The 13,415-nt window shown below is 36.3% G+C and overlaps 1 protein-coding gene and 1 non-coding gene across 8 annotated transcripts in view; both read left to right on the top strand.

The window, feature by feature from the left end:
* The window catches only part of DPP8 (dipeptidyl peptidase 8), a 50,736-nt gene extending 39,102 nt beyond the window's left edge, over positions 1 to 11,634 (top strand). For 6 of the 7 annotated variants that reach the window (XM_016141030.2, XM_036238820.1, XM_016141031.2 and 3 more), the window contains 5 exons: positions 1,818 to 1,964; positions 3,198 to 3,350; positions 4,629 to 4,771; positions 5,176 to 5,287; positions 7,404 to 11,634. In XM_016141030.2, coding sequence (XP_015996516.2) covers positions 1,818 to 1,964; positions 3,198 to 3,350; positions 4,629 to 4,771; positions 5,176 to 5,287; positions 7,404 to 7,526 — 678 coding nt within the window. In that variant the 3' untranslated portion in view covers positions 7,527 to 11,634. Of the gene's footprint in view, positions 1 to 1,817; positions 1,965 to 2,391; positions 2,579 to 3,197; positions 3,351 to 4,628; positions 4,772 to 5,175; positions 5,288 to 7,403 lie in introns of those variants that run through there. The other variant, XR_004956246.1, reaches the window with a different exon arrangement.
* LOC118601155 lies at positions 1,095 to 1,225 on the top strand. The gene has a single exon (XR_004950240.1). It is a non-coding gene; the product is annotated as a small nucleolar RNA SNORA38 (small nucleolar RNA).
* Positions 11,635 to 13,415: the final 1,781 nt, after the last annotated feature.

Genomic DNA, 13,415 nt, shown 5'->3' with positions numbered 1-13,415 from the left:
ATTTCTGAGGGTACAGAGGCTGAGAAGGAATGAGCCATGTTAAGGATCTGATGGAAGAGCATTCCAGACGGAACAGTATACATAGGAAGCATCATAAATATTTGTCAAGGTCCTGAAGTTAGAATCAACTTGATATAGTTGAAACTAAGGTTAGGTTAGGATACAGTGTGTAAAAGGAAGGAAATGATATGAGATGAGGTCAGAAAAATCACTAAGGGCCAGATAATGTAGCTTCTCAAAGGCAATGGTATGGGATTTAGTCTTATTCTGATCTAAACTCCTTATCATTTGAGGGAGCTAAGCTACAAAATCATATCTGATTTACATTTTTAAAACATCATTCTGTTACCATGTGAATAGACTATAAGAGGATAAGAATAGAAACAGGAAGGCCAGTTCAACAGTCTTTACAGTGGTACTAACATCCAAAAGTTCAGAAAGAAGATGCTATGTACCACTCCCAACCCTCAAATCTAGCCCAGTACTCAGTAGCTATTTTTTGAGTGAAGTTAGTGTTGATTCTTGTTTAACTCCTGGCTGACTTGGTTTTCCCATTAGTTTCAGTGAGAGAAAACTTTTTCATTTTTGCCAGAACATTTTTTGTTGTTTAATATCTATCTTAGTGTCCACCAAACCTTGAACTTCTGTAACTTTCTGCCCACTAAAATCCCCTTTTCCCTAGATAGTTTATTTCTGGTGAAGCTCTAAACTACATTTAATTTCCCAGTCATTTTGAAGTATAGTTTCTAGGGCAATAAAGTGATTTAAGAATTATTCTACCTTTTGACCTGATTTGTATAACAGGAAAAAAAAGCTAGACTGGTTATGATGTTTCACTAAAATACTAAGTTTTCCTGGTACTGGTCAGAGATTATCCCAGAAGAGACGGGTAGGGAAGAAAATTAATCTGTTTAACTTTGTCTCTGCCATTTGAATGAAACAGTTCTTCAGTGTAGAAGTAATTATTTTAGTAACCTTTTCTATAAGGTAGGTTAATTTCCTTGTATGCAATTAATATCTCGGTTATAGTTGTAAAATCCAGTTGCCCAGTAATTGCCCTGAATTAAGTGTGAAGTTAACAAAGAAAAGAAGTACCCTCCTACAAAGGCGTGTCTGTGGTTTCCCGTCTTTGGACACGTAAGAATTGGAGGCAAAGAAATATGGACTTGGAGAAGTCTGGGGCCAGCTTGTTCCTTGCAGGCTCAAGATCAACCATCCCACATAGGAAAAAGAAAAGAAGCAACATAAAAACATGAAAAGATTTAAGTTGATTTAAGAACAAATAGGGGTGGTGGAGAGTTGCTAATAAATGGGCATAAAGTATCATTTATGCAAGGTAAATAAATTCTAGAGATCTTCTGTACAACATTGCCTATAATTAACAATACTATATACTGCAGCGGTCCCCAACCTTTTTGGCATCAGGGACCAGTGCTCCTATGAAAATCTAATGCCTAATGATCTGAGGTGGAGCTGAGGCAGTGATGCTAGCGCTGGGGAGTGGCTGCAAATAGAGATGAAGCTTTGCTGGCTCCCCGCCGCTCACCTCCTGCTGTACGACCCTGTTCCAAACAGTCCACGGACTGGTATAGGTCCATAGCCCAGGGGTTGGGGACCCCTGCTATATTGTATACTTAAAATTTTATTGAGAGGGTAGATCTCACATTAAGTGTTCTTGCCACAAGAAAATAAAATGTTATTTTAAAGGTAAAATAATATTTAAAAATTTAAGTTTTCTACTTTTTGTAATGTCCTGCCTCTCATGCTTTTATATGCTACCATTAATAAATGTTACTGAAGTTGTGTTTCTTCCTCAGGTGCAGTTGGTGAATAATCGGTTTAAAGGAGTCAAGTATTTCCGTTTGAATACCCTGGCCTCTCTGGGTTATGTGGTCGTAGTGATAGACAACAGGGGGTCCTGTCACCGAGGGCTTAAGTTTGAAGGCGCCTTTAAATATAAAATGGTGTGTGAACATATGAACATTTTTCTTTTAAGACATTCATATATTCTGATGCATTGTTTGGTGTGAGATCCCGGAGAGAGTCAGGAGGAAGGGTCTGTGAGCAAGAGAGCACGAGCAGGAGAGAGAGGGAGGGAGGGTTCTAGTGTTAGAGTTTGGGATGGGAGGGAAGATGCAACTTGGCATTCATTAGGCTAGCTTTTGTCTACTTGTAAGTAACTTTGGGGAGCTGAAATAGAACCTTTTTGATACAGATGTAGATGTACTCTCTCTTTCTGTGTATGTCCAGGTTAGCCAGACGGCAGCACTATATAGCTTTCAGGATCCTATACACTACTGAGAGGAATAATTGAGATTTGTTCTGTCCTCTGTGAAGAGAGAAACCAACTGGTTAGTGCCTTCCTTGTGACAAGCCTCTTTCTCTCTACAGGAAGCTTTAAATGCTACCTTTTAGAGATGCCCCATGTCCTTTCTGCTGCTTTGGGAAATGATGAGAATCCGATGTTCCTTTTGCACAGTAAGGCAGTTACTGTGTTTGCCAGTGTATTGGACATGCTGAGTAAGACATGGGGATTTTCTCTCACAGCCAGTTCTTTGACCTTATGTTGTATTCTCATGTAAGTTTTTTTGTTTTTATTTTTGTGTTAGGCTCAGTGAAGTGAGATCGTGTGCACTGGCAGGCCTAGTAATACAGACAAGGGTGATGGTGGTAGGAATTAGGACTTAATAGGACTTTAAATAAACAGTATATTCAGTTCCTAGAGGTAGATGATGGGGAAATAGGGAGATAAGGCCTCAAGAATGATTCCTTCTGCTTTACTATATTACATTTTAAAAAGAAGTAAAATTCGTCAACCACGTAAGGGGACTAATTTTTTGTCTGGGTATGGGAAGGCTTGTTACAAGGAAGATGCTGACCTCTTAGCAGACAACAGAACAAATAGAAATGGGAAGTACCCATATAACATGGGACAGTTTGGGTTGCAGTTGAAACAAACTTTATAACTAAGGAGTAACTAAACTCTAGGACAGGCTAGCAACAGAAGCTATTGGCCCCTGTCTCTAAATTGAGTTTTAAAAAATGTTTTTTGGGCAACAGAATCTCAATTGATAATGAATTCTAATTTAAAAAACTACAGATATTTTTCGTAAAAACATTTATCAGCTTTAAAAGCACTCTTATAATGGGACTTTTTTTGTTGTTAGAATCAGTGAAATTTTCTCTTTTTTTGACAGGGTCAAATAGAAATTGACGACCAGGTGGAGGGACTTCAATATCTAGCTTCTCGATATGATTTCATTGACTTAGATCGTGTGGGCATCCATGGCTGGTCCTATGGAGGATACCTCTCCCTGATGGCATTAATGCAGAGATCAGATATCTTCAGGGTATGTGACTTTATATTGTACTTCTTTTCCCAATAAAAGAATTTTTTGTAAATTGAGACTATGAGAAAATGCTGATTTTCTGAAGGTTTACAGAGTTGGCAGTATTATGGAATGTTAGGGTTTGTGTATTTAATAACCATGTGAGGTAATACATCTATCAACTTGTGCTATCCATGTAAGATAGATGTTTACATATCTATATATTGAAAAAATACTTGTCAACTTGATGACCAGTTTTGGGCCATTTATAGAGATACATGCCAAAGATTATGAGAATTACTCATAATTGCCAAAACACATAAATGTACAATATTGGATTGCAGTCACTTGTTTAACCGTTGGGTTGCAAGCTCTTAGGATACAGTGAGGCACATGTCTGCCATGTGCCTCACTGTATCCGAAGCAGCCAAGCACAGTGCTTGGCACATCATAAGTCCAGAGTAAATCTGTATTAATATATAAATGATGTTTACGATTCTATAAACAACTTCTTAGAACAATGTAAAAGAAAATATATAAAGATGCTAGCAGTTGTTAAGGGAGTAGGAATTATGAGTAGTGGTTTTCTTCTTTATTTTTCAATAACATGATTTTATTTTACAGTGAAAAATAATTTTTATTTTTAAGAATAAAAATGATAGGGTTTTTGTTTTTTCCTTTATATTCAAATAATTTTTATTTATAATAACAATAAAATTCTGAAAACTGCCATAGTTTTCTCAGGCATACAGCTGTCGAGAAAGTGATTAGAATATTCAATATAAAACTGTATGTAGGAGCCTTAAAATGAGGCAAGTGTTTAGTCTTAAATATATATTTTCTTCATTGTTTTAAATTTTGTATTACCAACAGAAGCTAAAAAAAAAAAAAAAAAACTACTGCTTTTCCTATATAAAACTGACACTCCTCTGTTTTTCCTATATAAAACTGACACTCCTCACACATTTTTTCTAGTCCAAGAATCCATTTACACTGAGACATTCATATGTTCTGGTTCAACCTCCCCTTTTAACAAAGGGGCCCATGTTTGTATTTCAACGAGCCCAGGTTAAGGGTTTGGTATTCCACATGTCTGTGGAAAAAGAAACTAACTGATGCCCAAACTATCAAGTTCTTGACCCTGGCACTTGATTTTTTTGAGTAGCCTGAGACCATGTAGGCTCAGTCATGAGGCTAAAGCCTAAGGATAACTTTAGCCTGTAAATTTGCAGTTAGAAATTCCCATTGCTAGCCATTCTTTTCTGGACCACACTTGACTATCATTGTTGTCTTATGTAGGTTGCTATTGCTGGGGCTCCAGTCACTCTGTGGATCTTCTATGATACAGGCTACACGGAACGTTATATGGGTCACCCTGACCAGAATGAACAGGGCTATTACTTAGGATCTGTGGCCATGCAAGCAGAAAAGTTCCCCTCTGAGTAAGTTTAAGCTTTAAAATTAATATTATAAATTTAAAATTATATTTAAAAAGTTGTTAATAAAAATGAAAACTACAAATGCTGTAACCTAGTCTAACATTTATAGAATACTAGAATGACTTGGGTGTTTTGCAAATAGTGTGTGTGATTTATTTTTTTTCTAGGAACATGCCATAATTACTGTCTGTGCTATCTTAAGATACTGAACATGTGATTTTTTATTTGTTTTAAATCTTTCATACATGTAGCATCTGGTTAGTATATTTCAAATTTAATATTGAAAATGTCCAATCCTTATTCTGACCTTACAGTGTAAGTTAACATAGTTAATTAGTTTAAAGGAGTTAAATGGTTTTTCCAAATACTCTATTTTGCCTAATCCTCTGATATTTACATTTCTCCAGACCAAATCGTTTACTGCTCTTACATGGATTCTTGGATGAGAATGTCCATTTTGCACACACCAGTATATTACTGAGTTTTTTAGTGAGGGCTGGAAAGCCATATGATTTACAGGTGAGTTTTTCTAAATTTTCTAAATAAATTTGTGATTAGTGATTGATTACTTTGAAATATAATAGACTATGGAGTAAGGCTGAATTTTTAACTGTGGTCATTCTTCGCTTAAGAGAACTAACATAATAGGCATACTCAGTAGTGCCTCTAGTTGGTAAAAATTAAGATTCTGTTGAAGTCAGGTTGAAAACTGGCCTTGGATTACATGACTTGTGTATCTGTATCTGCCTTCAGTTTGTAATCATGGAAAAGATGACAAGAGTCCTTTTACTATCCTCCTTTGTTTTTCTTCTTCCCTTTGGAAGAGTGAGGAACTGTTACTTGATTTCATTCTCATAAAAAGATTTTTAGGACCTGGTTACATGGTCTTTTAATTTAATTTTATATTGACATTGGAGCAGACACCAGCAAGTTACCCACCTCCATTGCTCCATTACTCAAATGAAAGTTAAAAAAAAACTTTTCCTCCTTTCTACTTGCATAGATTATACGCTCATAAAAAATGAAAAATATGTTTTTTCCTTTTTTATTGTTCAGTTGGCATTTATATAGGTAAACTATGAGGTATTTGTCTCTGGCAGCAGTTATCAAGCATTTTAGTCTTAGGACTCTTACATACCAAAGAGCTTTTGTTTGTGTGGATTATGTCTATCACTATTTCTCATGTAAGATTAAAACTAAAAAAAAAAAAAAAAGATTTATTTTTAAATGATAAACTATTACCTGTTAACAAAAATTATATTTTTATTATAGAGAGTGACTGTTTTCCAAAACATTGCTTTACATTTTGTAAGTTTCCTTAATGTCTGGCTTAATAAGCAAGACACCTGGATTCTCAGCTACTTCCACATGCAATTTGTTGTAAAGTGTTGTTTTGGCTAAAGTATGTGAAGAAAATTCAGCCTCACAGAATATGTAGTTAAGAAATGGGGGGCTCTTTTAGCCTTTTGAGATAATTGTGGAATTCTTCGATACTACACCAAAACTGGACAGTTTCTTAAAGGTTGGTTTTTGTGTGGAATCTGAAACTGTATCTATAAACTTTTTATACTCTTGTTATATTAAAATTTATTCAATCTTGTACTTCAAATGGTCTTTTACCCATGCATTGGTCACCTCGAAAATACTGGTTCACTGCGTTATGCCAGTCTTCTAAATGTCAACTCATTTCATTATAAAATATTTTTTAAATCACATGAATATTACCACTAATCTTATTAGAAAAGTCTCTTGAGTTCATGTTAGGCAGCTCATCAGCTAGTAGTGGTAGATGGAAGTTTTCCAGAATTCTCATTTTCACTTAAAAGCTCAAAATTTGTCATTGGCAACAAATACTGTCAATATAGTCCTTGAAGTGACCAGCTCACTTAATTCATTTTTTGAAAAAATGTTTGCCAGATACCCAAGTCTGAGTTGTCATCCTTTCCAGTTAAAAATGAAGTTCCATTTAAAAAGTGGCAGTTAAACTCACAACTCAGTTGCACAAGTGCTTTTCCTTGAGACATCCTGTAGAAGTGCTTCATGCATTCTTCCCATTTCCTCACCACAAAATAATAAAAGAACATCTACTCAAGATTTGCAATTTAATAAAATTAAATTCTAATTTTTACTGCTACTTAAGTGAAATCGGCTTTTTTCTTTTTTACCGCAAGTATATGGTGGTAAAGAATACTGTGACTTCTAGTACATTTTAATGTCATTGGCTTGATTCATGATAAGGCACCAGCATTGTTACCCACCGTTGCTTTTGCATTATCAGTACAAATGCCAACACAGTGAGTAAAAGCAAATAATGTCTTAGTATTGTACTGAAGGTAGTTTGACCTTGTGTATCCCTTGAAAGGGTTTCTAAGGATCCCAGAAATCTGCAGACCACACTTGGAAAACCACTGGTCTACAGATAAATCCTTATATAAGCCTAGTAGACTATAGGGAATTATAAAAAGAGGAGTGGGGCCTTTAGATGAGAGGTCTGTGTTTAGTATCTTGAAGAGGGTGTGGTGCATGTTAGTGATCCTGTTGAAAATCTGTGGAAAGCTGTGAAAGGAGATATTTTATGATATTTTGATATTATGATATTTTGATTTTTTTGTATTTTGCTTACTTTGTTGTTAAGATCTATCCTCAGGAGAGACACAGCATAAGAGTTCCTGAATCTGGAGAACATTATGAACTGCATCTTTTGCACTACCTTCAAGAAAACCTTGGATCACGTATTGCTGCTCTGAAAGTGATATAAATTTGATCTTTGTAGAACTCTGGTATACACTGGCTGTTAACCAAATGAGGAGGTTTAATCAATAGAGAACATAGAATTGATCATCACATTTTGGTACCTGCCATATAACATCTACTTCTGAAGGTATATTTGGTGCCATGTGGGCATCTATAGCTTGCGGATAGGAATCTAATACCTTAACCATACATACAGAAAATTGAATGACACATATTTCTAAGGGACCCAGAAAAATCTTGAGAATTACTGAAAGAAATAAGACTTAGCACCATGTATCCATACTACCTTATTTTCACTTTTAATAGCATTATAAATCTCATGGACTTAATTAGTGTATTTTTACAGTATACTTCTGAGTTTGTTAAAATATGATATTAGTGATTGGTTTGGTTCAATTCCAGAATCTCTGACTAGTTACAGATTTGATAGCACTTAAATGTAATTGAATAGCTTATGCTTCATTGCTTGGGGTGTATCCAGCATGTTATTAACTAATCACTATTAAACCTATTACTTAACCAGTCATTAATGATTTTTCAAGGAAAACTTAGTGGCCTCCTAAAGACACTTATTTTGTTTCATTCAAGCTCTGACCAGTTTTTGGCCAATTTAAATTGTATCTAGTATAAATAGTTCTCTGATGAAATGACAGAGTGGATTTTTCCTTTCATATAAAGGCGAGTAACTGTATATGTAGCATGGATTTAATTAGTCTTATAATATTGATAATTACAGGCAGAAAAATTTTAATCAAATGATTAGAGCTTAAATATTTGCAGGCAATTTCTTTTCCTTTAGGAAAAGGAAAAAGTACACATTCACTTATATTCTTCAGAAAATTTAATGGTGTCAGTTTCCATTGGGTATTTTCTTATAAAAAATGTTCCAGGATTTTAGGGAGATGGAGGGGAATCTTGGGGAACCTCGGCGGAGTAGGGGATAGAAGGGCGTGGAGGATGACAGGGAGAAGAGAAGGCAAGGGTTTGCTCAAGAACTAAGCAGAAGTATAATTTGACCAAAAATACTCAAAAAAAGATTTGGAAAGTGAAATTTAAACTTCTAGAATGTTGGTTAAGGAAACCAGAATTTAAAAATTACTCTCTTGCCAACACAGTTATAGACTAACATTATTCAGGAGAGGAAAAGTTCCTTGAGAGTTACTGTTGTAATTCTCAATTCTAATTGTTTGTTGTTCTTAATTTTAGAAACCTTACACATTTAGACTTTATTCTTTTAAAATTATTTGAGCATAATTTAGATATTATGAGCTTAAAGAGGTTTCCAGACAACTTCTTTACCATAAACTGATCCCTTATAAGCCATGTCTCTTTTTCAGTGTTTAAAGCCTATAAGCAATTTCTTGAATGGCCATGACATTTCCGTGGGTTAGCCCTAGCTCTTGACTATTAAGGGAGCTCATAGGCTTTCAGGTGCTAATTGGGATCTGTCCCCTTAGAGTCTTGCGGTGCTAGGTGGGTCACATTGGAGCCAGTGGCAGATAAGGCACCTATGAGTTTGACCCTTTTTATCACAAACCTCAGTGTATGGAAAGTTGTTACTAGTACTTTTAAACAATGCTCCAAGAAAAATTGCTTTTTCTTTCTCACCACTACACAGACAGTGGATTTCTCCCATAGAGAGGGAGCACAGCTTCTATTAGTAAGGATGGTGGCTGTGTGTCAGAGGTGGACTTTATCATCATTGAGGGCCAGGTGGGAGGTGGGGGAAGCCCAGAAATGGCAGGGTGACCTGACAGTTCTGTCCTTGGAAAAGGGGTTGGGTTTTGCTGTTTGTGTATTTATACTGTATAATAGGTGCCATGCTTTTTTTCCCTTTTATCTGTATATGTATTGATTTTCTTGTTTATGATATTTTCCATGCCAAGATTTGTTTATATTTTTTCAATGTTAAATTAAATTGATTTGGGTAACTTTTCTTCCCCAAGAAAGTATTTTCCCCCATGAGTTAAGTATATATCTGACTGTTGAAGATGGTTTTTTATTTGTGGACTAGTTGGTCTCCAAGGATCTATCCAAAGTAGAAATGGTATGGACAGTGGCTTTTAGGCAGCTGCTAATCTGAAACCTCTTACCCATTAAGGCTGTTTCTTCAAAATGGCATCTATAATTTTACCAAAACAAACCTTAAAGAACCTCATGTACGCTTGAATTCACAGGTTTTCCTTTTGCATCTTACTTTCTCCTTCCTGCTATCACAAGGAATGCTTGTGTTACAATTTTTAGTCACTTAAATGCCATTCTCCTACTATACGTGGGGGAAATACCTGACTGAATTCACTTGCAGAAAGACAGCTTGACTGAATTTTAATTTTTTAAACCAGTGTGGAAAACATCATAGTCAACTCAAGCAATCAGTAGAAATTTCACTAAAACTATTGGTGCCCCATCTGAGTAACAACTTAAAAGGCAAGAGTATATAAAAGTAATGGCACTTTTGGTGAGAACCAAAAAGCACTAGGTTAAACATCAAACAGGGTTTTTGTAGGCTTGAAAAACAGATGCACTTGAACAACCATCAACAAGTATAGTTGTTTGTGCATTGTTGAGCAGTGGGTTTCAAAATCAAGATTCATCTGAGATGCTTACTAAAAGAAATGCAGTCTTGAACCTCACTCTTAGAAATCTGGATTCAGATGATTTGAGTGGAGACCAGGACTCTGCATTTCTACCAGGCTTTCCCGGTGATTCTAAAGTAAGTCTTTTGTGTGCTACTTTAAGAAACTCTTCTTTAGAGAATGAAGTTAGATTAAGAAAATAATAGGTGACTTTTATACTGAACTGATTTACAAGAACCTAAAACAGTCAAGACAGCTACTCATTTTCGATAACTGTTGGTTCCTTCTCACTCTGAAAGAAGCAGAAGTAGCCTTAATTGTGTATCCCTTTTGTCTGGAGATTCCTTTTGGAATGAAGGTTTTCCCTCTTGTTTCCTGGCTTGTTTCCAAAGCCTGATACAAGAGAATGAATTCACAACGCATGCATTTCTTTTTAAAAGAATGAGTTACAGATATTGATGCTTACTTTTTTTCACTACTTGTTTTATTCCTTACAAAAGGTTTATTCCTATCCCACCTCTCTATAACATTCTCTCCTTAGGCAGAATAATTCCTATAAGATCTCTCGTTATTAGAGAATCATACATTTTTCAAGTTATTTCTTTGATATACTCTAATGTGCTCATTTGTTAGAGGAAGAACCTACATGTTAGAGAAGAAAATATACTCATGGCCACACAACCAGTTAGTATTCGGTTGGTACTAGACTACATCCAGATGTCCTGACTCATGGTAGCTAAATGATATGTAGAAAACGCAAATTTTTAAAAAGTATTTATTAATATATTCCTATGAAACATTTTAAAGATAACATAAAATGGTTAATTTTTCCATTCTAAAGTAAATGCTAAGCATGCTTATTAATGAAGCAGTACTTCTAATTAGTATATGACATTCTGAAGTTAATTAAAATGGTTATACTAAATATGTCTTCCTTGGTGTAGTGGGGGGATTTGGGGATTGGGATATAGAGTAGAGTGCTTGCTTAAACCTGGGAACCCAATTTATAGCTCTTTGAAGTAAGAAAAGAGACATGGCCCTGTCTAAATTGAGATATGTAAGGTGAGTGTCCATTCCCAGAAGACATAAAGGAATAAGGAAACTTCCCTGACTTCCATCTTCCCAACCAATCCCAGCCTCATCTATCCATCTTGCAGCCTAAAATATGGAGACATGTTAGCGCAAGGTGCTGGCTCCTACTTTTCTTATTTTATTAAGAGATAGCTCTAGGTAATCATTTCAGAAGCCCCTCACAGACAGAATAAGTAGTGTTTGTATGTTTGTTTTTAAATAACCCAAATACAAATTTACATTGTATTCAGCACAATTGGAGTTCAGGTCTTTAATTTTTAGAACATAAAGTGCCTGCTGTTCAAAGCATTGACTTGTATAAAAAGAATTGCATGTCTCACGCCAGTAAGTTTATGGGTTTTCTCATTTTCAGCTACATAGCTTTTAATCATGTAAAGCAAAACATTAGTTTTGTTGCATTTTATTACAGGTTCTTTGTTGCAATAAAGATGCTGCTAAAATTAATTGATGTAAATGTTCATTTTCCCCCCTGGATTCTCCATTTGTACAATCTTCCCTTGATTAGTGCCAAGTATGGAGTGATTAATACACATGAACAAGGTCATATGCTTGCAATGGAGAAGGGAGACTGCAAGGTAATTACATAGGGTTTCCAGTGCTCTAAACACTAAGCAAAAGTGTATCTGAACCCAAAAGGAGGTATGCTGAGAACTGCTTTGTACCTGCAAATGGTTCCTGACACCCAGCGGTTGGTACTGCAAAAGTAGGTGGTGCTTGGAGCCAGTGATTAGTATATCCCCCCCTGAGCAGTTGGGAGTTTCAGGAAAGACACTTATTTGGAGTTAATAGCGGTTTCTGCACGTTCTTCAGGAAATTTCAAAGCAGTTTAGTATAATACTTTTTCAGAGGTTTCTTTGACAATTCTCTGGCCTTTCGAAGGTATACTAGAAAAAGGGTCGGGGAAAAGAGGCAGATGAACTCTAAAATTTGGGTTCATCTGATAATCCTTCCAGAACAGACACTTAATCTGGATTCTATAGCCCTCTGGAGTTGTATGCAAAATGTTGCATGAGTGAGTGGTGGTGCATTCTGGGGTGAAGGACTTTGGCTTAGAGTCTCAAAAGGATAATGATCTAACAAAAAGAGCCACTGCTGTATTATGTATTAGGGTCTTAAACTTTTCATTTGTTTATACAAAAATTATTAGGCATAAAAATGATCTTTAAACATGGTAATGCTATAGAGCAGTGCTTCCTAACCTTTTCACTTCATGACCAAAATAAACATTTGTTTAAAACTCTGGGATAAACTGAGATACACTGGGTTAATCTCTTGAAGCTGCTTGCAGCCAGGAGTCCAACTATGCTCTAGAGGGATTAGTATCTCAGCATACCTATAATTATGGCACTCTGGGAAACTTACTACCTTGTTCTCTTTAACTCAGCCTAGATTCATTGCTAATCAAAAATCAGCTTTCAACTTGGCCATAAGCATCCTGCAAAGCCTGCTGAGGCAGACTTCCCAGTGGCTCTAGGGCTCCAGTGCTCCAGAGTCAGATCAGAGCAAGTGCTATGGTCTTGAAGCCTTTGGACTTCCCTTTGGCCTAACCTCACCCACTAGTTGGTTAAGAGGAAACAATGGTTGATCCCTTGGTGCTTTGGGAGGAGCAGAGTTGAAATAGCTGTAGTATGAGAATCTCATAACCATAATTTTCATTTGAGCCTGGAGTGGTTTGAGGAATTACCAGGATTTAAATGCCCATCAATCTGGTCTGCCCACAGATCTGGTGCCCTGGCACAGCCATCCTGGAAGAGCTTGGGCACCTATTGAAATGGATTAGAAGGGATTCAGCTCCATCCCAGGCAATGAGATTGTCGAGTTTGCTGTGTGCTCATTACTGAAAGATGTTCTCTGAATTGGCTTCCAGACTAGAGTTCTTGAAATAGAAGTTTGGGGAAACAGCCAGGATAGTTGTCCTCAGCCAGTTCCAGGAATTCTTCCCACCTTTACTGGAAAAGTACCCTACAGAAGTGACATAGTTTATTTTTAACATTCTACTCACAGGTGACAATTCTTTGCAGGAGGGTCCTCTGGCTAGGTAGGTTCTGGAAACCACACTGCCCTTCTATAAAATGAACTCTCCATGTAGGCTTGGTTTTTGGCCATATATATGGTCATAGTTGCATTCCTAAGCATGAATATGAATGCTACTGTCTGTTCAGCTGGGTACTCGATGTGTTGCCTTGCTAGTTGATTGCATCATTATCAACTGTTCATTCCTCCTC

Source organism: Rousettus aegyptiacus, unplaced genomic scaffold, assembly GCF_014176215.1.
Source record: "Rousettus aegyptiacus isolate mRouAeg1 unplaced genomic scaffold, mRouAeg1.p scaffold_m13_p_3, whole genome shotgun sequence".
In the NCBI taxonomy this organism is placed as follows: Eukaryota; Metazoa; Chordata; class Mammalia; order Chiroptera; family Pteropodidae; genus Rousettus; species Rousettus aegyptiacus.
The sequence above is the reverse complement of the archived record's forward strand: the minus strand, read 5'-3'. Positions and strand labels throughout refer to the sequence as shown.